At 45.3% G+C, this 27,913-nt stretch overlaps 1 protein-coding gene, 1 long non-coding RNA gene and 2 other non-coding genes across 5 annotated transcripts in view; 1 reads left to right on the forward strand and 3 right to left on the reverse strand.

The window, feature by feature from the left end:
• The window catches only part of LOC146254215 (uncharacterized), a 41,862-nt gene extending 27,489 nt beyond the window's left edge, over positions 1 to 14,373 (reverse strand). Inside the window, exon 1 of the long non-coding RNA XR_014731431.1 lies at positions 14,287 to 14,373. This is a non-coding gene — a long non-coding RNA (uncharacterized LOC146254215). The remainder of the gene's footprint in view (positions 1 to 14,286) is intronic.
• Positions 14,374 to 14,632: 259 nt separating this feature from the next.
• Positions 14,633 to 14,704, reverse strand: trnap-ugg (transfer RNA proline (anticodon UGG)). Its single transcript has one exon. It is a non-coding gene; the product is annotated as a tRNA-Pro (tRNA).
• Positions 14,705 to 14,904: 200 nt separating this feature from the next.
• trnai-aau (transfer RNA isoleucine (anticodon AAU)) lies at positions 14,905 to 14,978 on the forward strand. Its single transcript has one exon. It is a non-coding gene; the product is annotated as a tRNA-Ile (tRNA).
• A 1,349-nt stretch (positions 14,979 to 16,327) lies between these two features.
• Positions 16,328 to 27,900, reverse strand: hdlbpa (high density lipoprotein binding protein a). 2 transcript variants are annotated; one of them, XM_084675490.1, is made up of 28 exons: positions 27,813 to 27,900; positions 26,437 to 26,508; positions 25,409 to 25,523; positions 25,034 to 25,188; positions 24,307 to 24,522; positions 23,960 to 24,166; positions 23,524 to 23,739; positions 23,181 to 23,387; positions 22,956 to 23,063; positions 22,766 to 22,870; positions 22,560 to 22,638; positions 22,316 to 22,455; positions 22,035 to 22,139; positions 21,783 to 21,896; positions 21,584 to 21,670; positions 21,357 to 21,488; positions 21,036 to 21,254; positions 20,646 to 20,867; positions 20,155 to 20,373; positions 19,918 to 20,056; positions 19,591 to 19,742; positions 19,328 to 19,432; positions 19,098 to 19,232; positions 18,822 to 18,965; positions 18,459 to 18,638; positions 18,204 to 18,320; positions 17,918 to 18,058; positions 16,328 to 17,790 (listed from the first exon to the last, which is right to left on the reverse strand). In XM_084675490.1, exons 3-28 carry the CDS (start codon positions 25,482 to 25,484, stop codon positions 17,701 to 17,703), a joined length of 3,810 nt encoding a protein of 1,269 aa, XP_084531616.1. In that variant the 5' UTR covers positions 25,485 to 25,523; positions 26,437 to 26,508; positions 27,813 to 27,900; the 3' UTR covers positions 16,328 to 17,700. The 2 variants fall into 2 exon arrangements, with proteins under 2 accessions (XP_084531616.1, XP_084531615.1); XM_084675489.1 differs by having other exon boundaries at positions 25,034 to 25,245.
• Between the last annotated feature and the right edge of the window lie 13 nt (positions 27,901 to 27,913).

Consider the following 27,913-nt stretch of genomic DNA (forward strand, 5'->3'; position numbering starts at 1 on the left):
CGTCATATTTCTCTGGCTGACTAGACTAAGCACAAGTCAGAGGTATGAGCTGATAAAGGGTCTTTCACACAGCAACAACACGTACCAGAGGGTTTATCTCCTCACCTCCTCACATGCAATCGCAAGGAGGACAGGAGGAAGATTGTAACATTTGGCGATTTGTTTTTGCTTTTGGGGACTGATAACAAAAGCGCAATCTGAGGTAGGATGCCCATCCGTGGAGACTCGACGTGAGGCAGAGCCGAGGCAGCCTGGATCCGTTACACGTCTTCATAAAAATACAAATACATAGTCAGGCTTTGTTTTCATGACTAACACAGTCACAAAGGAAGTTGTGACTGTTACAAACAAATTACAAACGACTAAATTATTTAATTGTTTTACTAGTGTCATAGAAGAAAACTATTCTAAAATAATTTTGTCTGTCGAATGTCAAAGTCGAATGCATAAAAAAAAAAAAACATGTTTTCTGCATTTCACGTTTGAGACAAAAGAACTCTGAACAGGAGCCATTTTTATTTTGGCTTAATCAACAAAGGGAGAAAAAGAGTGAAGAAGTAATGGTGCAGGTTTACATTCGGTACTAAAGCTATCCCAAATAAAGGTTTCAACTGCTGAAACGTTGCTCTGCCCTTCATGTCTTACACCCGCCATGCGCTTCGGTTCCCTTTATTCCTTGATCCATAATGGCAGCAATTAAAGTATAAGGTAAACTTTTCAACAGTCTTTTCACCAGGATGAAAAGCATTGTGTTGCAAATTGGTAATAATATATTCATCCCTAGGTAAACATGCCTGCCATGTCCCTTATGCACAACGGAGGCGAACAGAATGAAAGTGATAATTTCTCTCCCTTTGAGAATTCTGTTCTTTAATTCTGACAGTAAACTCGTGGCTGTTACGGGGTGTTAAGTAGGATTTAAAACTTGTCAGACAAGACATGTTTGAAATTGCTTTAAATAAGTGCACTGTGTTGCTGTCAACCAGAGGCTTACAGGAACATATCCTCACAATTGAGGCACTCATCCGGGCTCACAGAGCAATGCCCCAGCCCCAGCCCCAGCCCCAAGTGCTTCCTGCCTATTGGCTCTTCCCACTGTGGACCAGCGCACCCTGCTGGAGCACCTAGGCACTGCCTCCACCTGCTGGGCTCACAGGGAGAGAGAGGGCCTGGGCAGGTGGCACATCTTACACTGCAGGGGAGGCTTGATGTAACCACACGCTACTGCAGGTAGGACTTTGTCCATTGTAAATACCTGATTTGACTTGAAATGACTGTTCAGGGTTGGGTGTGCTTTAATAATACGGTGGGCCCATGGGGAGGATGGAGGGACAGTATTTATAGAATATGGTTTAAAACAAGGTCACAACTCACTAACTCAGAATGAACATGCAAAGTTGAAGACCATAACCTGACATGTTACCCTTTTATAGAATACCACTATCTAGAATGGAGATCATTTAAATCATGAAGAACATTTTAAAAAGTGTCAGTTCTCCTCTGATGTGACTGAGCATCACTGGACTGAATGGAAACCCAAAGCTGCCATCAAAACATCCAGCATCCCAGAGTATCACTCTCTTCTTCGTGTTGGGATGGGGAAATTATATCTGCCACTATAGGATAATGAAACCCTGTAAATAAACTCTTGGTGGGGAGCCAACCAACAGCTGCATAATCTGCTGCTAATGGCCACACCAAGAATGACTTCCTCCAGAAAGCCCCCCTCACACACACATAAACACACACATGGTCTGTAAGCTTCTTCCTCTCCTCTCTTTCCTGATGTGAAGCACTGCTACAAACCTCCTAGTAGTATCAAATATTTATTCTACATAATACAGTCAAAACCTTAATAATACTGAGAGAGATCATTCACAGGTTTAATCCTGTAATGACTACAAAGACAGCATTTAAACCACAAACTGTTGTATTTATGCGCCAAAAGCAACCCCTCGGGTGGGAGGTGGAGGCATTCTGAAGAGCATATCGTGCAATAGGTAATGTGCTTGGTGCAACAGCAACATGCTCCTACCCCACATTAGTGGTTTCTCAGGGGAAAGGGAGGTGGAGAAGGCGCTAGTGAGGTTGTGATGAGGAGAAGGCGCTAGTGAGGTTGTGATGAGGAAAGGGAGGTGGAGAAGGCGCTAGTGAGGTTGTGATGAGGAGAAGGCGCTAGTGAGGTTGTGATGAGGAGAAGGCGCTAGTGAGGTTGTGATGAGGAAAGGGAGGTGGAGAAGGCGCTAGTGAGGTTGTGATGAGGAGAAGGCGCTAGTGAGGTTGTGATGAGGAGAAGGCGCTAGTGAGGTTGTGATGAGGAGAAGGCGCTAGTGAGGTTGTGATGAGGAGAAGGCGCTAGTGAGGTTGTGATGAGGAAAGGGAGGTGGAGAAGGCGCTAGTGAGGTTGTGATGAGGAGAAGGCGCTAGTGAGGTTGTGATGAGGAGAAGGCGCTAGTGAGGTTGTGATGAGGAGAAGGCGCTAGTGAGGTTGTGATGAGGAGAAGGCGCTAGTGAGGTTGTGATGAGGAAAGGGAGGTGGAGAAGGCGCTAGTGAGGTTGTGATGAGGAGAAGGCGCTAGTGAGGTTGTGATGAGGAGAAGGCGCTAGTGAGGTTGTGATGAGGAGAAGGCGCTAGTGAGGTTGTGATGAGGAAAGGGAGGTGGAGAAGGCGCTAGTGAGGTTGTGATGAGGAGAAGGCGCTAGTGAGGTTGTGATGAGGAAAGGGAGGTGGAGAAGGCGCTAGTGAGGTTGTGATGAGGAAAGGGAGGTGGAGAAGGCGCTAGTGAGGTTGTGATTAGGAGAAGGCGCTAGTGAGGTTGTGATGAGGAAAGGGAGGATGGAGAAGGCGCTAGTGAGCTTGTAATGAGGAAAGGGAGGTGGAGAAGGCGCTAGTGAGGTTGTGATGAGGAAAGGGAGGTGGAGAAGGCGCTAGTGAGGTTGTGATGACGAAAGGGAGGTGGAGAAGGTGCTAGTGAGGTTGTGATGAGGAAAGGGAGGTGGAGAAGGCGCTAGTGAGGTTGTGATGAGGAAAGGGAGGTGGAGAAGGTGCTAGTGAGGTTGTGATGAGGGGCTGAACCTTCAAGCACCTTGTCCGTATCTGGCTCCCTCTCCTACCAAGGCAAGCCTTTATCATACAAAGGGATTAGATCGCCCAGTGTAAGTGCCTTCAAGTTATTAGCACCTTCTTATACAAAGTATAACAGCAATCCCAAAGACATTGATTGCAGGGAACAGTTCAAATATGATTTCCTTATAGCTATTAATATGTATGCCTTAAATAGAAGCACACCGCTAAGCAGCTTATGATATTATGAAAAGAATGTTCCCTCAGGGGCATAATATGCCAGCAGTGACAGTAAGGAGAGATTCATATTTATCCAGATTGGCTGTACTTACGTCAAGCATTCAGTGAGCTTGTGGGAGGGAGGATGGGGCAGTGGTAACAGCTCGCTTCGATAAGCACTTACCGTGAATAAAAGACAAGCATGAAAGTGAGGTTTAGCCTCTTTAAAGATTCCCCAACCAAATGTAGAGGCAGATAGGGCAGGTGCCTTTGGTTCCGGACGTGATTAGACGTCTGCGTTGCAGTGTTCCCGTAGAAACGAGACATTGCGGAGACATTGTCCAAGCTTGTCCAGGTGGGGGACCTGTCATCCCAAACCAGAGCTTAGCAGAGCCGTGCTTGGAGCAAAAGATTAGGACCCGGGAATTCAGATGCTCCCTTTTTTGTCAGTGCATGGTTAATCCAAAAACAGTCTCTCCCGCCTTACTCTCCTCCCGCCTCCTTCTCTTCCTGACTTCATCTCCTTCTGTTTCTATTTTATTCATCTTTTTCTTCCTGTTTTTCCCCTCTTCCCATTTTCTTGCTTTTCACTAGCAGGCTTGGTTTGATTTGAAACTCTTTCATGCAGACAGTGTTGGGTGTAAATATTTTTCATTTGGGGGTCTTGAGATTGACTGACACAGTTGTACTCCTTACAGTGAACAAACAGCATTTATTCTGTATTGTTGCAGTAAAAGTGATAATACTACTCAAGCAGACAATTTTTTACACCCCAAAACATTTTGATAGAAAACACCTTCTTGCTTATCATATAGGCCTATAATCCTGAGTAGATGCATCCATTTGGGGATTTTCCGGGGGCTCCAGTATAAAGCACTGAGGGCAGCTCCAGTATAAAACACTGAGGGCAGCTCCAGTATAATGCACTGAGGGCAGCTCCAGTATAAAGCCCTGAGGGCAGCTCCGGTATAAAGCACTGAGGGCAGCTCCAGTATAAAGCCCTGAGGGCAGCTCCAGTATAAAGCCCTGAGGGCAGCTCCAGTATAAAGCACTGAGGGCAGCTCCAGTATAAAGCCCTGAGGGCAGCTCCAGTATAAAGCCCTGAGGGCAGCTCCAGTATAAAGCACTGAGGGCAGCTCCAGTATAAAGCCCTGAGGGCAGCTCCAGTATAAAGCACTGAGGGCAGCTCCAGTATAAAGCCCTGAGGGCAGCTCCAGTATAAAGCCCTGAGGGCAGCTCCAGTATAAAGCCCTGAGGGCAGCTCCAGTATAAAGCCCTGAGGGCAGCTCCAGTATAAAGCCCTGAGGGCAGCTCCAGTATAAAGCCCTGAGGGCAGCTCCAGTATAAAGCCCTGAGGGCAGCTCCAGTATAAAGCCCTGAGGGCAGCTCCAGTATAAAACACTGAGGGCAGCTCCAGTATAAAGCCCTGAGGGCAGCTCCAGTATAAAGCCCTGAGGGCAGCTCCAGACTGATTCTCACTGCTGGAAAAGCTTAATTTTGTGTGCATGCAGTGGCAGGTGTTGAACTGGTCCTGGGGACACAGAGGAGTATGGACTTCATCATCTAAGAGTACCTGGACTTGTCAGTTTTCACAAGCCTAGTTATAATAGAACTTGTTAGCGGGTATCTGAACTGGACGACAACCACAGCAGCATTGTTTCAGTGAGGCTGAATCCTCTTGTCTGGCAGGGAGAAATCCTCTAATTGAGAGACTCATTTGGTAAACCTCCCCTCAATTCAAGTAGCCCCATTGTGGGTTTATCAAGGTGGCTGGTCATGTTATCACCTAAATGGACACTGTTGAAAGGATCATATAAAGAGGGTTCCTAAAAGTATTTCAACAACAGCATTCCACTTTCCCACTTGACTCTGTGGAATAGAAGGCAAATTAACTATGTGGTCCTCTGCTTCAATGTAACTACCTCTAACCCTAACCTCGTCTCGGTCTCAGAAACAAAGACCACCATCCCATCCCCGATCCACATCTCCCCCCCCCCGCCCCGGTCCACATCCCCGCCCCGGTCCACATCCCCGCCCCGGTCCACATCCCCTCCCCGGTCCACAGCCCCTCCCCAGTCCACAGCCCCGCCCCGGGGCAAACCAGACAGTAAACCAGTCTTTTTTGTGCCTAAAACCAGATAAGATTAAACAAGGCTTTCAAATACTACTAACAGACTTAATGTTCTATTAGGGAGAATCCCAACACAATACAGTACAAAATAATATAGTACTCTAACAATTTATTACTTAATCTCTTCAAAATGTAATCTATTACCTGGTACAATAATTCACAGAAAACTATCCTGAACCCTTTTTGAATTAGAAATAAGAAATGAAGGGGATGGAGTAACTAGGGTTTTGGGCAGAGACACATGAATCAGACTCTTGTCAGGAAAACAGATCTGATTGTTGTTGTACATCAATCATTTTTCCATCATATTCAGTACATGGGCTCCTGGAGGAGCAATATTGTGACGCATTAGCTCTGTGTACCAGTTTAGTTGGAAGGTAGAAACAACATGTCAAAGAGACCTTCTAACCACCAATATGGATGGATTTCTGCGAGGAGCAACAATTAAGCCTATTCAAATCAAATAAGCATTCCTTCCTGTAATGAAAAACAGAAGAGAAAATACAAAAGAGAAGCTTAACAATTTCTGATTTATAATGGAGAAGTGTGACAACACAAAGCAGATATTCAGGTAAATATGTGTCTGCAGACAGACCACAAGTAACGTCCTTCAATGAATGTCCTGTGATTGAGCCAAAGTACTGTGTTTGCTGCTGTCGTCTTCATGGTAGCAGATGTCCTCCCATCCGACAGCAACAAAGGTAATATGGTAATATGCATACTGAAATGAAGCCAAGCACCTCTTAACATTATCTAACAATGATCTTGCCCTGACCTCGATGTTTACCAACTCAATTATCCTTCTATCTCCAAGTGGAATTCACTCGGTCGCTACCTTTACTTACTTGTCCCCTGTAAAAGATGAAAGCAGAGGGGAAAGGTGCTGAGAGGAAAAATGAGGGATGGAGAACGAGTCAAAGTGTTTCATTTATAAGAGGAGGGAGGTATTAGGACACATTTATCAATAATGGAGAAATAATGAAGAAAGATTAAAGTCGTCCCTGTATTTAAGATGTTCCAAATGGCCCAAACCAGGCCTGCTGGTGACAATGAGGCCCAGACAAGCCCAGACCCCATTACATCCCACAAATGAGAGAGTGATATTGTAAAAGGCTCTCAGGTAACTGGAACATGGTCTACCTGGGAATTAAGTGCCCCTTTCATTTTTACATTTTGTGCTGTGGTACAAAACAAGACAAAAGGTCTCAGTGTCTTGAGTGATTTCAATGGAATAAAAAGCTCAAATTGAAAACCTTAAATGTCCCAAATCCCGTTCTTGCTGTGACTATAACTCGGGGTCTATACCTGGGAGAGACAGGTTTACACCTTGATCCCTAGCTGTCATCTCACTCACCATTCTGACAGACGTCCTGGGAACCTTAAACCTAAACCTTAAACACAATCTGTACAGCAAAACTTTTTTATTCTCATAAGCGAATAACTCCTTACATAAAGTACGCTATATTCTACATGTATGCCCACATTAAATTTGCTTTGATTGACTTACAAGGAATTTATTTTTTGAAAGGAAGCACAGGGGTCGGAAGTTATTTAAGGTCATTTCCTTTCTTGCTGAACATTTTCATATCCAGACACTACAACCCAGCATCACACACAGCCCTAAGCTGTCAAATCCAGAGAAACCCAGGAGAGTGAATTTCCTGGGTTTATCAGCACGAGTTATTGGGGACCTAAGAGTGTGGGAAATCCTATGCCGAAATATTATTCTCTGTAAAACTCAAACTGTGAATAACACAAGCCAAGCAATCTACGCCAGAAGGTCATAGCAAAGTAAAGCAGTGAAATTGGCAGGAAAAATGGGCTTTTTGAGAGAGTGAAATAGATGAGAGATGGAGGGAGATGAAAAGTTGACGAGCTACCCGGGCGGGTCTACCAAAAGTAATGAATATCCCTTTTGGTCTGCAGCGATTTGGAAGAACTGTCATTCTGAATGAAGTGAGATAAAAATTATATTTCACCCAGATAAAAAAAAAAAACTGTACAAAAGCAGAAAGGACATATGTCTGACTGATGCTTCCCTTAATCCAAGACGAGGCTTGACAGCTCCACCAACAAATGTCAAGACAACTGAACCATCAAAACAGCATGATTACAGCATAGTGCTCAGACATCATACTGGCATGAACAGGAAATGGGTCATCTGGAATGTTTACGTCCTCTTTTCATATTTACTAACACTAACATGTTAGCAACCTTTACAATAGCCGTACATGGTTTCAGTGAAACAATAATATCAAAAGGGAAACATTTTAATGAGTTAGAATCAGGTTTCAAAGGCATTTTTACTTTCATTAGAGCCTTGTATGTTTAAACAGGGTTTTCAAGTCATTTGAAATGAAATAGCTTACTGCCTACAAATACAAACTCTACAGATGAGATTATTGTTCCACAGATTGAGCTATAAGTGTGCCAGTTCACGCCATTTAAGACCAACTCTGTATTAAAGAATTACAATCAGTAGTCTGTCCTTTTTACTGTACACAGCATCTAATCTACTTAAAATCTCCCTTTTCATTAGGTATCATGTAGTGGATGATCTCTTTCTGTGTGACATGGTTATCTATTTAATTTCTTTCACCATTGTATGGATCGAAGCATCTCCAAAATTTGCCTGTGTTATACAGCATGAAACTATCGTGTGTCCTTCGGTAAAGAATATGTCTTGGATTTCCATTCCAAAGTCTTGATGTTTTTCCCTTGAATAAATCTTTCACATCTATTGAATCCCTTTCATTTCACAAGCCCTCCATTCAAGATGGAGAGAAAGAGTCTGAATTACTTTGAGCTGGAGAGTTGCCTCGCATAGAAAGGAATTAAGGACCAGTTGCCAATATTGTGGATCAACTATGCCCAGAATAAAGGCTGCATTCTTGTGTTACCTGGCTAGGGAATAAAGCCACAATAGACTTCAAACAAGAACCAACGCACAATTCATGGATAGATTTTTACTTCAGGGACCTTGGACTTTTCATACCAGACAATATCCGGAGAACACAAGCGTAAAGTGCTGAATGGTCTGAATAGTTGTTGTATTACCCCTGATGGCCTTTGTCGGGCGCAATATAGGTGCAGTCGATCGCACCTCAATGGATGACCTCAATCTCATATTTTTCTATTGTGCTGGCAGAAAGCATACGCACGCTTTGCGCAGTTGTTTACATTATATTGCAACTATTTTGTATGGTCCGTAACTTTGGAAGTTTTCTATCATATTTGTTTTGTTCCCACCTTCACTTGCCCTTGTGTATTGTAGTCTATGTTCTGATGCAGGATAAAGCTTTCTAGGGGGACCTCACCAGACAATGGTCAGGAATAAGCAATAACGCTATTTGATGTAGAAGAGGCAGACAAAGGATTTAGAGTTTTTTTTTCTATTTTTCTGTCCCTTGTAGCTCCAGACTACCTTCAGTGCCTGAAAATTAAGTTTAGTGAAGAAAGCTCTGACCGTTTGCAATTACTGGAAGAACCGGCTGAATGCAGACAAGATGTATTTATCGTGGCCGAGTCTCTGCCTCTGTGTGGTGTGCCTCTGGTCAGGAGCACGTAGACGCCCCCCCCCGCTCCCACCCCAGTGACCCGCCCCCCCCCTCCCACGCCCCCCCCCCAGTGACCCGCCCCCCCCCCTCCCACGCCCCCCCCCAGTGACACGCCCCCCCCCCGCCACGCCCCCCCTTCACAGTGACACCCCCCCCAGTGACACCCCCCCCAGTGACACCCACCACAGCTCTGCTCCCAGTCACCAGCCCGCTAACAGCAGATAACACGTCTTTCTTATCGCCTTCAAGAGTGAAGATTTGGCCTCAGTCCAAGAGAACCAACGAAGCAAGAAAACCACTGTCTAGACACTTAAGGTGAACTAAAGGCAAGAAGGCTCCGTTTGACACTGAAGGGTTTCCGCTGAGGCAAAGCATGTCGAGGAGGCTGTAGTAGTTCACACAATGTCATTGTGTTGGACCGTGGCCCTAAATCCCCTATCCTCCAGACATTTCTTGACCCATTTGCTATGAATCTTAGTGCAGGATTAAGGAGTGCACACATATCACCCCCCAAAAAGAACACAACAAGTCGTATATCCACCAATAGTTGGGATCTTCAATCTACAATCTAAAACAAAGTACATGTACCTTTACCTGGAATCATTTTGTGGCACTGAACTTGTCCCCACTTTCTTGTAATCAAAGAAGGGCTAAAAGAAAGTAATTAAAAGAAGGGCTTCCATAAGCAGTGTGGCTGTAGGCATGCATTAGGGTTAGGGTTAACCAATCCTGGTCATTCTCCAAGTTCTTTGCCAGTAGCGGCCCTAAGCTGAGATGTGGGATCTCTAAGAGCTGGTGAGGTTCTGAGTCTAAACAGAGCGAAAACTGTGCTCCTGGGACACGTTAGAGCATGCAGGGGCAGGAGGGGCCTGTGTTCCCCACCTCTGGAGGGAACCTCAGGGGCAGGAGGGGCCTGTGTTCCCCACCTCTGGAGGGAACCTCAGGGGCAGGAGGGGCCTGTGTTCCCCACCTCTGGAGGGAACCTCATGGAACTCTAAACAGAGGTGACTCAGCACAGCAGGATCCTTGGCACATGGTTTACTGTATGTGTGTGACAAATGCTCACACTGAAGATAAAACTACCCGTCTTAAAGTTTACAGCAACGGTATTCTATCTTATTTGAAATACTGTGCAGTTGAGAAAAATTGAGAGAGAGAGACAGACAAAGAAATCTGGTGTACATAGAATAAATAGGCACACAACTCCATCAACAGAACTTCTTCAGATAGTCAACTGTGGCTTGAGAAACAAGACGTTTTAAATGCTAACAACCACACAATCCAAACCACGTAATCCAGACCAGTATAACCAGGTTACATGAGCTAGCAATTAATCAGCCATCAGGAGCTAATCCGTTTTGGATGTGTCCAATTTTGGGCCATCCATTGTTTTTTAAGGCATACTGTTTTTGTTATTTTTCTACCGTCTCGGACTCACTGAGCATGCAGCCTCTCATGACTGTTCAGCCTGTGTGTCTCAGTGTACCTAGACTGCCATGACCTGGCCTGGCCAACGACACCTAAACAGACCTGAACACACCAATTTATCACTAATGTCAGTTGCATGGCAAACAGGATGTAAGAGTGAATGACAGATCTTATTTTCAGTAGCTCAGTTTCAGTAGTTTAAAGTAGTATGTAAAACAGTATACATCGTAAAGATGATTCAAAAGTGTGGTTTAAAATGGATTAATAATCCAATAAAAAAATGAAACAGCTATAATTCAGAACATGACACTCATATGTAATAACTGCAGAATTTTACGACAATAAAAGTCAAAACGTGCAAAGAAATCAGCAATTAATAAAAATGTGCCAACAATTTAATCATGTTTATCACCATTTGACAACTACATTTTCTTCTGACGATAATAGGTTATGGATAGCTGGCAGATCCACATTATGTTCATCAAAATATAATATTTTCATGTTGAAAGCAATTTCCAAAACCAATATTTATATATTTTCACCTTCTGCTTTAACTGCAAGAACAAACCCTAATGAATGTTGAAGATCATTTACATTCATGCAAGAGAGAGTTTTACAAAAGTGCATAGGTCACTGATCATAACAAGATAGCCCCCAACATTGTGGGTAGCCAAACATGAAGCATACATTGTGAAACCAAATAAGTCCCAAAGGGAAGAACAATAAGAGCATGTAGTTACAGTTAAACACCAAGAACCTCAAAAGTGCAAGAGTGTACCTGTGGAAAAAGCAAGCAACAATAGTATATTTCACAGCGAGTACAATCATTATAACGCAGTTACAACAAACCAACAAGAGCAACAAGTCTCTCAATAAGATTCATTGTGATCCTGGGGGAAACTAACATCAGGTCCAGCCAATCATGATTCCAGAGAAGTCACCTACAAATCACAAAGCGTTCCAATTTAGAAGAGTACTACTGCCATCTAGTGACAAACTCATAAAACTACAAGTCTCATGCAAGACCTGCTTACTGCCCACCACAGAATATTCTGCTGAGCCCTCAAGTAGCTTCAAGTTGTAGGGCCGACTCATTTGAATAATTAGCATTTTACGGTGTCGTTATTTATCATTTGAACAGCTTGGTAGTATTCTCTCCTATCCTGGAAGCCCTTCTGAGGCAGAACTTGGTTGCAGAACAGGGTGATGAGGAGAAGCAGAATGATCTGGGCCACACAGAAGCACAATGAGAAACTAAATGTATGAACAAGAGACAAGATGCAATTACAAAAAGGGAAATAAGATAAGTGGGAGACAGAGAGGTAGAAAGTAAGGAAAAGAAGTGAGCCGTTTTTAGTTTCTATTAGAATAATTCAGATGGATACTCCACCAAAACAATCTCTCATGTAACAAATCAAAACCCTTTTCCCTCCAAGGCATGTTGAACAGGCAGCAGTAGCGGAGGGGGGGGGGCCTGACAGGCAGATACCTGAGGCCACCTGGGCTCTGCTTCCAAGGTTTGGCAAAGACAATTTCCCTCAAATCACCTCTCCATCTTAATCTGACAACCAGACTTGATTATGAATGCATGGAAATTGCTTTTATTCCCAACCAGCTGTCGTGAAGAAATTATCTTAATTGTGCCATGATTATGCCTGTGAGCTGTGGTGAGAGGCTGTGATAGAGGCTGAGGAGGGTCCCTCCAGAGCGAGGCTGTGATAGAAGCTCAGGAGCAGTGAGAGGCTGAGGAGGGTCCCTGCAGAGAGAGGCTGTGATAGAGGCTCAGGAGCAGTGAGAGGCTGTGAGAGGCTGAAGAGGGTCCCTGCAGAGAGAGGCTATGATTGAGGCTCAGGAGTGGAGAGAGACTGTGATAGAGGCTCAGGAGGGTCCCTGCAGAGAGAGGCTGTGATAGAGGCTCAGGAGGGTCCCTGCAGAGAGAGGCTGTGATAGAGGCTGAGGAGGGTCCCTGCAGAGAGAGGCTGTGATAGAGGCTCAGGAGGGTCCCTGCAGAGAGAGGCTGTGATAGAGGCTGAGGAGGGTCCCTGCAGAGAGAGGCTGTGATAGAGGCTCAGGAGGGTCCCTGCAGAGAGAGGCTGTGATAGAGGCTCAGGAGGGTCCCTGCAGAGAGAGGCTGTGATAGAGGCTCAGGAGGGTCCCTGCAGAGAGAGGCTGTGATAGAGGCTCAGGAGCAGAGTGAGAGCAGCTTGGTCAGATCCAGGGGTTAGGGGATGGGTCAAATCTTAAAGATTCTCCTACCATCTGCATGCATGTTGAGTGACATTAAAACAGTTTTCTTTAGATTAACTTTGAAAATGTAAGACTCAGATAGCATTTTCATAATTTTCTCAGTAAAAACTTAACAGATGAACTGTAAAAGGTAACCTTTTCAACTATACAACAAACTCTTTTGATCTGCAGTACAACACGTTTTTTGGAGCTTTATGTAAAATTATAAAACAATTGGGTTTTTTCGACTTAAATAGCTGTTTCTGATTGGACGAGAGACGTTCCATGAGTTGAATTCTGACAACAACACACTGACTTCACTCCAATAAAAAAAAAAAATCACTCCGCGATGAAACATTCGCGTTGATACAAATAAGTAACCATAACAACGGGGACGAGTCAAAGCCTCCATTTACAATTTGAAAGACTTTAACAAGCTAACTTGTACTTACAACAATGACTTCAATATTTTTTATAACGTATTTGAAAAATGTTTCTTTTCAGAATGTACCGTGTCAGTGTCACGTAACCGCTCATCTCACATCCCGTTCTCTATTGACCTCGCTAGTCAATCTAGGTTACTTCAGACGGGCTGCGGCCGACACGACAGCAGTAGCAGCAACTCTACACATGGCCAATTATTTTCTTCTTAAAAATCTAGATTTTATTTGGGGACAATGACATGGCTCGATAGCTGGCTAGTCTTGTCGTTAAACATACTGTCAGATTATAATTACAGTTTGGAGAAAATGTTCACTTGCTATTCAATTTGCTCCACAGGATACTTTGTTCGTGAAAATCTTGATATTGATTTTGGTATAGTGACATGGCTGGTTAGCTAGCAAATCTTCCTGTCCAACATAATGTAAAATTATATTTACTGTTTGTCAACCGTACACAATGTTATTGCCTTTGAATCTTGCTAGCATAACGTTAGCTTTCGGGCTAATAGCTCAGCTGACGTTGACACCGGAACTATGTTTTCGCTGCGGAGGAACAATGGCAAAATAATCTTTTTTTTTTATCAATAGCTGTATTTAAATCTTAATTGGTTGACTATAAAATTGTTTTATAAAAGCAATATAGTACGAGTGCGAGTGGGGTTCTTGAGGAATATACCACGGGTGGTGTTCGGCCGTACGCACAAGGCCGGAGGCCGAGTGGCGTAGGCAACAACCCCACAACCCCACTCGTTAAATACATTTTGCCAAATGTTTTTAACTATGAATGTTATTATATTTAACTTGAATGTATCCGTTTTGGACACATTTGTGTAGGGAATTATGATCTTAAACGTTCGTAACTCCGGATTGATTCTGTAGATTCTCGGAAAAAAACGCAGCCGCGCGCATTGATTCAGAGCGTGCACGGAGAGAGGGGGCTATTATAAGCAAATCATTGACATGTTTTGGTTTTAAAAAAAAGGCATTGAGTACTTAATACTGAAATGTAAACACCATCGAATTTGTTGGTTTTGAATTCACCTCTAACATTTAAATATTAATGCATTTCAATTTTAAAACACTGCACCTCCCTTTGGAAGACAGTAAGCATCGCAAAACCCTTTCAAAGTCCCATTATATCCACTTCCATGAAAACTCAGTCATGTCATCTAAAAAAGCCAAGTTGCGTCAAGGCCCCGCAAAGGCAGCTATACTCACCAGGCACTATATCACCAACGCATTCCTCATGATGTAAACACGTTATTTTAGAGTTTGGGTTAGGTCAGTGGTTCTATAAGCTGTCCTCATGGACCCCCTGTCCTGCATGTTTTAGATGTTTCCCTGCTCCAACACACCTGATTCAAATGCAGGTTCGTTACCAGGCTTCTGCAGAGCAAGATAGCAACCCATTCATTTGAATCAGGTGTGTTGGAGCAGGGAAACATATAAAACATGCAGGACAGGGGGTCCCTGAGTACTGGTTTGAGAACCACTGGGTTAGGTAAACGGGTTGTATTTTTATTTTACACACACAACAACAAAAACAACCACAGAGCAAAAACGTGGGCTCGTCCGGGATTTGAACCCGGGACCTCTCGCACCCAAAGCGAGAATCATACCCCTAGACCAACGAGCCACGCTAGTATATCGGAAAACATGCCTTATAGACAAGGCACCCATATAATGTACACAAAGACACTAGTTTATTAACAAAGTAAAATCTGTAGCCTAACACGTTTTAATTCACTGATTGCCATTACAGTATTCACTCTTGACACGGCGACACACCCAGCCCATCTAGAGAATGTTTAACATTCGTTTTCCAGGAGACGCACAGGCCGGTTAGCTCAGTTGGTTAGAGCGTGGTGCTAATAACGCCAAGGTCGCGGGTTCGATCCCCGTACTGGCCATCTGATTTTAGCCTTTAACTGCGTTGCGTCAACAAGTTTAGCTACTAGCCAACTGGCTTGAAGTCATTGCCTTTTTCATAAGTTGCAAGAGCGCTAGTTTACCGTATGTCACTCGGTCTAGCAAGACGAGTGGTTCTCAACCCTGTCCTCAGGGACCCCCTGTCCTGCATGTTTTAGATGTGTCCCTGCTCCAACACAATTGATTCAAATGCATTTTCGTTACCAGGCTTTTACAGAGCTAGATAACGACCCTATTATTTGAATCAGGTGTGTTGGAGCAGTACAAGTCTTTTATTTGTCAGGTACACAGAACAACACAAGGTCAGACTGGGCACTGAAATTCTTAAGACAAGACAACGCAAGCACCTGGCATAACATAACATTAAAGTACACGAAACACAATTTACATCAATGCTGAGCTTAAATAAGTGAAGCTTCCTAAATATACAGATAACAATAAATATCGACTATACTAACCCTAACACTAGTATAGTCTATATGTATTCCTATCTGCTATATGCAGGGAAACATCTAAAACATGCAGGACAGGGGGTCCCTGAGGACAGGGTTGATGAGAACCACTGGACCTACTACTGTATATTGGCTGTTCAAACTCTTTTTCCAGACGACATTATCGGTCAAGATAGTTTCTTCCATTAATTTGTTAAAAGAAGATTCGTCAAAAATCGTAAAATTGGAGAACTAGTCTGACGATACTGTAATGGGTCCTCTTACGCTAGCTAAACTTTATATATCAAATAAAATATAATGATGAAGGCTACCGATCAGGCCACTAACTCGCTAGCTACAGTAGTCTAACGCTAGCTCGGCTAGTACTTATAGGAATTTTTCTGCTACCTTGTCTGACCAACATCTACCTAAGATTCGTAGCGTTATATGTTTAGTGTTTTGCACCTCCCTGCCACAATAAATTCCGTGTTTGTAAAACATACATGGCAAATAAACCAAATTGATTCTATCTATCAAAACAATGTGTTACTTACATCAAGTTGCGTTGTTGTTAGCTATCAGTCCAGCTAGTCTAGCATGGTAGGATCGTCGTACTGCGCACCATCTTGCCGTTCTGCTCGTTGCGACCGGTTAAATGGTAATTGTTGCCGCCAAAATTGGCCAACTTCTGCGATGAAGACTAAATCATGCTTTGAGGGACGTACAGCGCATTCAAAAATATGTAATGGCTAAAAAGTTACCAGAAAGTTTGCTGTGTTTATTTGACATTACTAGTTAGTTGGATATGTACGTCAGTCAGTAACATTCAAAAGTAGCGAAGTGTGGTTCAGGTGTAGAACGTTCAGTAGCATGAGACATCGTGAACAAGACAAAACAAATAATATTTTCGATTTTTATTGACTTTTTGGACAATTTCATTTCCAGTGTCATCCATAATCGTTTGACTTCTCTATGGTTTTTGCATAATCTTTCATATAAGGCTAGAATGACATAGACCAGCATTAAACACTGATGTGGAGAGTGCCCAAAAGCAGCCGATCTAGGGGCGGAGCTAATCTGGTTAGACCCATAGAAATAACCACCTTGTATCGTCAGTGACATCATGTCTGTCTGGTTTATATCATTCTAGATGTAAGGCTGATAAAAAGGGCCATTGCTATGTTTACAGAACAATCTGTATAGCAACTGGAAGACAAAGGGACTGGACACTGACCCTAACCCAAGGATGAGTACACGACATCACTAGACAGTTGGCACAAAATGGTCTGCTCTTCTGCGTACATGATCAGAGTGTTGACTAAAAACTCTTTTTGAATGTCAAAAAACAACAAATAATGAACAAGTACATAAACAGTTAGTGTGGGGTTTAACAACTTTGGAGCTTCTGGATCTAGTGTTGTAGGAGAGTACAGCTCCCATATCATCTCCAAAGCAGCTGGCAGTTTGAGCATGAAACATTCTGTAGTGAATGAAACCTCTCCCAACCACTGTGACCGACTCATAAGGCTGCAAGGTACACAGCTACCTTCCCGTTCACATACGCACAGTTACACAAGCAATAGAAAAGAAAGACGAGATGACAACCACTAAAAAGTATGAAAGACATAACGCATGACTGAGGTTATACACAGCTACATGAGGCCCAGGGGGAAGCAAGCTGCCACCAGGATGGTCACACACCACTCCAGTCACAAGCAGAACAGGACACACACATTGCCACAGGTCACTAGTTGTAGTACAACCTTTTCACCCCCGACCCTGCAAAGGCAACTAAGAGAAGAGAAGTCGACCTGTATAAACCTAACAAGCCTCGCTCCGTTGCATTTACAGCTTTGGATTTGGTAGCACAATTCAAATCACAATGAAATGTCAAGTCTAACAACATTGACTCAATTATATGTTTTTACTTCACCCAACAACCAAGCAATATCTGACTTTTTGTCTTGTTTTTTTTTTCTTCATAATTGTAGTTTCTTTTTTTTCTTTGCAGAAGACATACTTGATGCAGATACAAAGCTCATATGTCAATTACAGTCGAAAGCACTTCAGACTTCACCATCAATCTACAAAGGCAGACCAGGTTGAGTAGAGACACAGAGAAGAATGAAATCATTTCGTAACTGAAGAGGTGACTTGTTGTGGGGTCAGTGTCAGCGATCAGTCCAGGTCAGGATGGGCTGGAGAAGGGAAGATGGAGGAAAGTTGGAGCCAGGAGGTGAAGGTGGTGGAGGCTGAGCTGCAGCAGTGGGGTTCAGAAGCGTTTGGGCCCCCAGGGGGAGGACTTGGTTGCCACAGGAGCACCAAAGCTGGGGAAATCCTCTGAACTGCTCATGTCAGGAGCCTGGAGACAGAGGAGAGCAAACCATCACCAACATGACCTTGTCTACACTAGGTCCTGCAACAAACATGACCACATTCATTGCCAACATGAACACTGGTGATGAGTCTTTAGAATCATGCAGACGAACCTTCTCACTGCCAGTGGTCCACGGAGCCTCCCTCACCACAAAGCCCTTGGACGGGCCGCGGGGCTCATCCATGGACGCCGCACCGCCCCCAGAGGGCCTCATGTACGCCATCTTGGACTCGTTCTCCACCACATCCGCCATCTGAACACACAGGAAACAGACACGTTTACTTCATAATTTCCCACTGCTTCTGAACCCAAAACAAAGTTTCATGTGAAGTGGTACATTGTTGAGCTTTCTGAGTCAGCATCAGACCCAATGAGTGCATGGATGGCGAGGTGCTTACGTATTCCTCCTCCAGGTTGAGGAGGTGGTCGATAGCCTCGTCCACCAGCTCTGGGCGGCCCGTGACGGTCACCAGGTTGGGGTCAGCTGCCCCGCTCTGTGGGAACCTCAGATCCACCTACACGAACAGCAGCACAGGCATGAGATGATAGAAAACCAGTTTACCATGGTTCACAGGCAGTCTGGGGCATCACAACATCCCAACATGGGAAACACGTCAGTGTTTTGGGTGACGTGACTGGTTAGTCAGGCCCACCTTGAACTCGTCCATGATCTTGCGGATGCCCTTGCCCCGGGCACCGATGATGCGTGCGTGGACCCTGCTGTCCAGCGTGATGTCCTCAGACACCATCTCCTCCAGGTCGTCCACCAGGCTCTGGATGGCATCACGGGCTGCGGTGGCCCTGTGCTCGTAGCCGGTAATGGTGATCTGGTCCTGCACACCAAAACAACATCAGGACCTAAAATGTGTCTACACGCCAACCTTGGGCATCTGAGCAGTGATACCAAGCATACATCAAATATCACATTACAAAAGGTAATGATAAGATAAGTGTTCCACTGGATGACATGAATAATAAAAGCAGCAGCTAAAACATTGTTCCTGTGAATGAACTACCTGGTTCTCGTCATTCTTCTCCGGGAACTGGATGTTTACGTCATGCTCGGTGCGGATGTTGGTGATGATGGCACCCTTACGGCCGATGATCTTAGGGTGATACTTGGGGTCCACAGTGATGGTCAGCTTGAAGCTCCTGAGAGCCTACAGAGAACAGCACGGAGATGATCAGGTCACATCTTGATTTACTGCAATGATATGTTCACACACACACACACACACACACACACAATAAAGCAGCTTTCCGCCCAGCTGAGAGCCGGCTGGTTGACTCACCCGGTCCTCCTGCTCCGCCTGCAGCTCTTTGACGCGCTCCAGGAGGCCGTCCTTGGCCCGGTCCAGGTGGGTGGACAGGCCCGTGATGGTGATCACATCAGACTGCAGGTCAGGAGCAGGCACTTGAATATTCACCTGGGGACAAAACATTTTTCACAATGTAAGATGATTGTGGTTAGGTGAAAATAACTTGACCCATCTCGTTTGAAGCTCTGTTGTGAAACACCAACCTCAAATTCATCCATCATCTTACGGATTCCACTTCCTTTCTGCCCGATGATGTAGCGGTGAAGCTCAAAAGGCACTTCCACTTCAATGGTGACAGGAACCAAAGCCTTAATACAACAACATGGTTATTGACAAAATAATACAAGTATTTTTGTTGACCAATAAACAAACCTGGTTCCCACCCACATACCCCCTTTCCAAACTGTGGTTGTACTGTGAGAGAAGAGGTGTGTTCTACTGTGAGATGTCTGTTCTGAGGACTGACCTTGAGGGCCTCTACAGCAGCCTCACACCGTTCCTTGCGTCCTGACAGGACGATCACGTCACACTTCTTGGGGGCGGCAGGATCCACCGGCTCCCTCACCTCCATGTTGTCCTCCCCGTTCTCCTGGGCTGAGGCCTCGGCAGGCAGGGCAGCTGAGAGCACCAACGCAAAACACTGATCAGAAGGTGAGCAACGCTCGATAAGGCAGTTCAGTTTGATCAGAAAGTGAGTAAGGCTCGATAAGGCAGTTCAGTTTGATCAGAAAGCGAGTAAGGCTCGATAAGGCAGTTCTCTTTCCAACTATGCCAGTTGGGAAGGGCCAGCTACCTTGGGGGTCCTCCCTCTCTGGGAACTTGATCTGAACGCTGTGATCTCTGGTGATCTGCTGGATCCGGGAGCCCTTGGGCCCCATGATGGAGCGGTGGAACTTCTGAGCGATCACACACTCCATGGTTACCTGAGCATCCTGGGAGCCGCGGAAATACAGTTTCGGTGAGTAACCAAGTACGTTAAAAACAAACTGTGTCAAGATGTAGGACCAGCGAGCAATACACGTCCACCTACCAGATCCTCGACCATCTCCAGCATGCGCTTTTTGGCTGCTTCCACGCAGTCTTTGGCCCCCTTCAGTGTGACCTTGTCGCTCTGGGCGCCGGTGCGAGGGAAGCTCACCATCACTCCTCCATACTCGTCAGCGATGTCCCTCAGCACCTGACCCCGCCGTGCCACAAAGTAGCGGTGGTGCTTGGGGTCCACGTTCATCGTGTCCTCAACAACGTTCTCCTGGAAACACAGGATGCTTCCCCAGTCAAGTCATTCATATTCAAGTGGATATTTCCCCATTTATAGACCAGGTTTCATCATATAAAACGACAAAATTATCCCCCCTACTTTTTATGAAGCAAAGAATATTTCACAGCCACATCCTCAGTTATGAAACATGCCGTCACACCCACATTTGACAAAACTATGCCCATGACATATACAATCACAAAAGCCATCATTTTCTGCGTGAGCAGATCAGCAACTGTATGTTTATTAAAACAGCTGTGTACCAGACTCTGGATCAGTTTCTCCAGCTCCTTCTGGGCCTCGGCCACAGCCTCCTCGGTGCCCACCACCGTGATGAGCTCCTGTTCTGGGTCGTCTGCTGTGGGGAAGATGATCCTGGCTCCGGTGTTGTCCCGCACCTTGCGGATGTTGACGCCTCCTTTCCCTATCAGGAACTTGTGGTACTCCGGCTTGGCACGCAACTCTGCTGTGTGATTCTTAGTTTGCTGGGAAAGACAAGATAACAGTACTGTATAAATGTCATGTTAGGAGATGACAGTATCTTCTTCCATATGATGTCCATGTGTGACTGAGCGGCTGGTTAAAAAGAGGAGGCTGGTTGAGGAAGAGGAGGGTTAAGAGGAGCAGGAGGAGGGTTAAGAGGAGCAGGGTACCTTCTCCTCGGCGTGGGCCAGCAGCTGCTGACGAGCTCTCTCCACCTCCTCTGCAGGCCCCCGGATGGTGACCGTGTCAATGCCAGAGCCCTCGGTGGGGAAGTGGATGTGCACCCCTCCACACTCCTCCATGATGGAGCGCACCAGGCGGCCTTTGGAGCCAATCAGGGAATTGTGCAGCTTGGAGGGGATGGACACCTCCAGCTCTGTGATGTTTGCCTGGATGAGGAGATGCTGGGTCATTGGCTGCACCACAGGACTCACTAAACTGAACTTAAGGACTTTGAAAATGTTCATCCATACATGAGGCTATTGACCCACCAGCTCCTTCTGAATAGCCAGGACACGTGCCCGTGCTGCCTCACAGCTGGCCTTCTTGCCTGTGATGACGATCATCTCTGAGTTACTGTTCTCAGCGGGCAGGTCGATCTTGGTGTTAGTTTCCTCACGAATCTGGGAACGTGGCAAATGAAAGGCCCATTCAGGGGAATGTTAAGACGCATGTTAAGTGAGTGATAGTAAGCTGCAACTCTATTTCACCATCATACCTTCTTAATATTTGCTCCTCCTTTTCCAATGATGTTCTTGTGGAATTGCTTGAAGATGGGAACTGACACAGAAAAACTGTTCTCCACCTGAAAAGACACAGCATGTCAGAAGGGGAAGCCAAACATTTTAAAATAAAATTTGACCCCCAAAGAGACAAGTTAAGACAAATGGAATTGAAAGACATTGCGATGTACCAACCATTTCAGCCACCATCTTCTGCATGAATTTGGAGCATTTCTCCACCTCGGTGTGCGGCCCGCGAAGCTGAACAATGTCACTCTTATTTGCAGGGTCGGGGAAGTTGATGATGACCTAACCTCCCCAACAAAACAAAGTTAATAAACACACCAAAAAAAAAAAAAAAAAAAAAAAGTTTGCTTCAAAAATACAATATAAGAATAAAAGGCATTTAGGAAAAAACTATTTGTTTCTTCTGAAACTCAAACACACCTCAGGGAACTTGTCCCGCACTTCCTTAATATTTTCCCCCTTCTGGCCGATGATGGCTCTGTGAAAACGCTGTTCAATTATCAGGTCCTTTGTACGCTCATTCTCCTGCAAGAGAACACGAGTTACGCAAAAAAAAAAAAAAACATAAGTGCACCATAACCTGCAAAACGCTCCCCCTCAGAGCGTCCCCCCCGGGGCGTCCCCCCTCAGAGCGTCCCCCCTCAGAGCGTCCCCCCTCAGAGCGTCCCCCCTCAGAGCGTCCCCCCTCAGAGCGTCCTCACCATGCGCGACGCCAGCTTCAGCAGTTCCTCCTTGGCCTCCTGGACACCCTGGGGATCCCCCTCGATGCGGATCAGGTTGCTCTTCTCGTTATCAGGGGGGATACGGACAGACACCTTGTGGCTGTCCTTGATGCGGTTTACTGAAGGAAGAAAAACATGCTCCAAGTTCAGCTCTGGTCTGTTGCTAAGCAGCCACTGACTGCTATAAGGCTGAGAAGCAGAAGTCCGTGATCATGACACTCACTGTTAGCGCCGCCTTTGCCAATGAGATGTCTGTGAAATTTGGGATCCACGCTGATCTCGGTATAATCCATACGGCTTACCTGCAAATCACATGTTTTATTTAGGATTGAAGTCAAAACCTTTCATTTGAACAATATTCTGTGGTTAAAACAGGGGGTGTTTTAGGTGAACAGCCATTACTTTTCATAGAAGGCTCGTTATCCTCACCAAGTCTGTGACAATAGCTTCAATCTGGCTCTGCACCATTTGCATATCTTTGGTGGGACCCTCCAGGGTAATTTTATCCTCCCCCTCGGTAAACTCAATATGCACCTGGAAAGAAAACAAAAATTCAGATTGTAAGAACTCACTTCCAGTGAGAAGCAGAGACTGGAAACTTGTGACTTTACAAACGAACCTTGGGCATCTGAGCCGTGATCTTGGCCAGATTCTGCCCCTTTTTGCCGATGATGAAGCGATGAAGCCAGGAAGGAGCCGAGACTGATGACACAGTGTAGCTGTTGGCCTGCCAAGGAAAACACCACACCCATCATCATCATCCTCTTCCTCCTCATCATCATCCATGCCTCCAACCCATCATGTGTGCTCTTCCTGGAGAGACAGGCTGACCTGAGCACCGTACCTTGGCGTAAACCTCAGTGAGCGCCTGGCCCAGGCGGTCCGGCTCCCCTCGCAGGATGACGGTCTCTGAGCTGCTGTCAGAGGGTGGGATCTCGACCGACACGCCGGTACGCTCCAGGATGTCCTGCAGGGTGTTGCCCCTGTGGCCGATCACATACTTGTGCTGAGATTTCTTCACCTCCACTGCAATGGTGGTGGTGTTCTTTTTCTGAAGGACAAGCCACAGAGAGAAAATATTGTAAAACTAACCAACATCATGACAAGAATGGCTGAGGTAAAAACGACATTCCAGCAGTGTGTCAGGACAGAATTCCTGCTGGACAGAGAGTCTTGGAGGGGCACACCTTCTCCTCATAAATCTTCTTGATCAAAGCCACAGCCAGAGCAACCTGTTCCTTCTCCCCAGTGATGACGATCTCTGTCTTGTTGACGCTGGGTGGGGGGACGTTGATGCGGGCGCCCGTCTCCTGCGACATGTCCCCCACCAGCTTGTTGTGAGCCCCGGTGATGAAGGGATGGTACACCTTGTCAACATTCACCCTCTCCACAGCACGCTTATCCTGGAACACAGCGTGGCCGGATCAGTCACTCGTCCAAAACACAGTTTGTATTTAAATGCCAATCGTCCCTAGACAAACATGCACAATTCATAGCACACAGATGCACATGAGCTCGAGTTGAACCATCTGACAGGCAACCTTTGGATGACAGATAACTCCAGGCTGGTTGTATACATGTTTGTGTGTGTGTAACTGTGGTTCACGTGTCAGGACACGGTACCTGCTCAGCAGAGATGAGCAGGATCTCATGCTTGGCCTTCTCCAGGCCCTCCTTGGTGCCAGAAATCTTGATCTGGTTGCTGGGGTCGTCGGGGCGTGGGATCTGGATCTTGGTGGCAGTCTTCAGCTCCAGTTCCTGCAGCTTCTCCCCATTCTTGCCGATGACAAAGCGATGGTGCTCTTTGGGGATGCCCACAGTAGCTGAAGCCTAGAAGACAGAATCTACTATTAACACTTCTACAACAACCAAACTCCCAAGAGGGATGTTGGATATACGGCTGAATAGCAAATCGCAATCAATCCACAAACTCTGTGTTTAAGAGCAGAGGGTGAATAATGTGTGCGGACCTGAGTCTGCAGTCGGGACACGATCTCCTTGCGGGCCTTCATCACAGCGTCCAGTTTCCCAGACACCATGATGGAGAGGCCTTGGTCTTTAGCCATGGAGAGCTCCAGGTGCGCTCCAGTCTTGTGCATGATGTCCACACAGACCTTGGCCTGATCTCCTTCCCCAAACTGGTTGATGTCCTTGTACTTGCGCTCCTCCAGCGGAACGTGGAAAACCTGGATCATAACACGAGCAAATGGAAGATGAACGTCTGTCTGACACCAAGCAGACAAGCAGCGTTTTAACATTAAGAGTCTGTCACACAGGGATTCCACCACTGCAGTGGAGTTCAAACGTAACTGGAAAGCTACCTTCCCGTTTTTGTTCCAACACTAATCTTACACACCCGATCCTAATTATTACATTTACCTTTAGTCATTTAGCAGACAATCTTATCCAGAGCAACTTACAGTAAGTACAGGGACATTCCCCACAGGCAAGTAGGGTGAAGTGCCTTTCCCAAGGACACAACATCATTTTGGCACAGCGGAAATCAAACCAGCAACCTTCTCATTAATAGCCTGCTTCCCTAACCACTCAGACATCTGATTTGCTGGTTGATGTGCTGAATCACATGAACTGAAGTTGGAGCAAAAATCTACAGCACGGTATCTTGCCAAGAACAGGAACGACATTTTTTACTGACCTCTACGCATCTTTTTGAATGTTTTAGTAACAGTGCTGTACCTGGGTGATGACAGAAGACTTGAGAGGACGGATGTTGGAGGTCCAGGCGTTGGCTGGTTGCTGAGCCCCCTCAGGTGAGGAAGCCTTCTCAGGCAGCGGGGGGAAGGCATCCTTGTAGGTGGGAAGGGCCTCCTCATCCCCTGCACCACTGGGCCCTGCCACTGGGCAAGAGGCAGGAGAAGCCAACACACAATCAGGAAGAGGCTCAGAGTCTATCCCAAACCCAAAACACAGATAAACACATCAGATCACTTGCAGTTCCTATGGGCTACTGTTGCTATGGACTACTGTTGCTATGGGCTACTTCTCTGATTACTTTGCATGCTTGAAATGTGTTATTGTCAAGTTGATCAAATAACTGGAGACCAGACTCACCACCACCCTGCTCTGGCAGCAGCCCATTGCGGTGCTCGTTAAAGCTTTCCTGCGTAAGTACAGCGACTGAACTCATGGTCGAAATCCCACGTTTACACGGAGTACGAGTGTGCCACTAGGGATGAAAGAAGTAAAAAAAGATTGAACAGAACTGCTAATGTGTTATATAAACAACTTCACCTTAGTACATGCCAACTATTTGTGTGGACTTTGAGATGTTGGTCATTATCTAATCTATATTTGACCAAAAGAGACACACTATGAAGTAAAATTCTTAAGTGGTGAGAATTTCAACGTCAACTCTTTGTGCAGATAGCCTCCACACTCGTCCAGGGACGAGATATTAAGTAGCATGACAACGTGATTAAACTACTTTCATTAATTGTGCCAACGGTAAAGTGTCTCCACTCAGAGGATCCCAGCCCGGCTGTGTCCAGGGCTATTCTCGCTGAGCAAGCTCCCAAGGTTAAGAGGATTTCGCTACTGAAACACGTCAGTTCATCCACTGAGTGTAGCGTCAAACTGAGCCCGCTCAACCCTCCGACGCCAACCAGACACATGAATGACACTTTACTGAACTTCTACTACCCAAAGTAAATGACAAGTGTTAGGGAGCATGTGCACTGGCTCCTGGAGAGCAGGTCACAGCCATTAACAGCGTAAGGATCCTGGATATTGCACAGGGTTGTTTTCACACTGTTTTGAACACCCATTTAGGGCCTCTTCCTTCCCAGAAGTCTTCAGGTCTTATGGTTGGGAAGCAGAGCCACTTAACTACAAGCCAATGGCAAGTGAAACGACTACGCTAAAAAGAAAAGACTGCTAAAGGCAGACCCATGTAAGAATGGTACAGAAAGAGGCAAGTTATTTTGCAACTGGTTGATTAAATCTGTCTGTTCTATAACCAAGTGTACAGGAACTGTATGGGCACCATCTCTATTCTTCTGACTCACATCTGAAATCTGCAGGTCAAAACCGCCTCGTGGCTATAGGCCTAATTAGGAGCTTAGAGTAGTGTCAGATCTTACCAGCTAAATGGTCAGTTACCAGATAATCCGTCCTGTAAAGCTGCCTGTTGGTGTCAGCCTGCCAGCTTTTGCCTGAAAAGCAAAAGCAAATATTTTCATATTTTCCCAGTTAATCTCAAGTTCTCTTACAGCCAGAAGAGACACACAATCCTTAAATGATGAATAGATAACATTAAGCTTTCAATACATAAAATACAGTATAGCTAAATACAAGAACAGCATTTGAAATGTACTGAAATGTTGCAAATACTGTTGTGTTTTCAAAACAGCTATGTAAATTGACCCACACTTGTGCCAGTCTACAACACGTTTGACACACAGCCCTCAATCTATTTACAAAACGCAAGTTGTGCAAAGACTAAATAAGGAAAACTGGGAGTGGTGTTGAAGAACATCTACGGGAAACTGCTTGGAATCCTCCAGGCCTCGGCAGAGAAGGTTGCATAATTTTTGTATGGTAGCTAACAACAGTGGCCTAAAACACCAGGAGGCTAAGGAGACATAGCTAGCTGCCAAAATAGTAAGATACAGTAGCGCAGAAAATGAGTACTTTGCAGTTTATCAAATTAGGAGCTACACTTGGATAAATAGCTTTAGCTACCATCTTGGTTACAAGCTACTTGTTAAGGATTATTTGAAAGGGGGCAGTGTTAGGCTTTGTGGCTAGCAAGCTAACTAGCTAGCTTCGTCGACTAGTTTCAGTAATGTCCGACGAATTCTTTAAAATGGCAATTGGAATGCATGCTTGTTAGACATTAGGCCTAATTTTAAACATTCTAAGGAGTTGTGAAAGATTGTTTGATTTTGTGTATCAGGCATAATCTAAAACACTTGTTACCGATGATTAGCTAGTTAGTAACTTAGGTACCCGCTAGTTAGACTCCGTCGGCATAAACTTTGACCGTGCGCGATTGTGACACGTAGGTACTAGCTAGCTAGCTCGCTGCTCACGGTTCTGCTGCTAGCAGGACCAAGCTAGCCTAGACAGCTAGCCAGCCTAGGCGTCTCGCTACCAGACTAGATAAACTCCATTAGGAAACTTGATTTAGTTAAGAAAGGATGAAATACAATTCAATCAATAGCTGGACTGTGTTATCAACTCTAGCAATTTAACGGTTTTGCTTGACAAACATGACTACTCAATTCTCGCAGATACACAAAATCTAGCAAGTAAGCTGCACGAAGTCCACGTAGGCATAAGGAATACAGCTGAGCATTGGAGAAAATGACATGGAGTCCAACCATAGTACATTTTGTTACATCAATACTTCAGTTAGCGCCGCTCTCTCTCTAATGTCAGCAATACAATTAGATATCCCTGCGCAGAAATCAGACGGGACGTGTTACATTTTCTAAACTGTCTAATAGCTACTTACTTGTGTTTATGTTCTCGTCTGCCCTGTATGGTGCAGAAGCTGTGATGAAACTCCACTGGCGAGAAGGTGGGACCGAACCCGGAGTAATATATACGGAAGCC

This window comes from Hypomesus nipponensis, chromosome 16 (genome assembly GCF_054491055.1).
Source record: "Hypomesus nipponensis isolate SF chromosome 16, ASM5449105v1, whole genome shotgun sequence".
NCBI lineage: Eukaryota > Metazoa > Chordata > Actinopteri > Osmeriformes > Osmeridae > Hypomesus > Hypomesus nipponensis.

Bases quoted from the DNA above. Each gene is read 5' to 3' on its own strand.
- hdlbpa (XM_084675489.1), bottom strand. From the start codon at position 25,484: ATGAGTTCAGTCGCTGTACTTACGCAGGAAAGCTTTAACGAGCACCGC. The intron at 22,871-22,955 runs GTTCGTTTGTAA...TTTTCTTTCCAG, and splicing joins TCACGGCTCAGATGCCCAAG to GTGCATATTGAGTTTACCGA. The intron at 18,639-18,821 runs GTAGTTCATTCA...TTTGGTGTGCAG, and splicing joins AGAAGAATGACGAGAACCAG to GACCAGATCACCATTACCGG.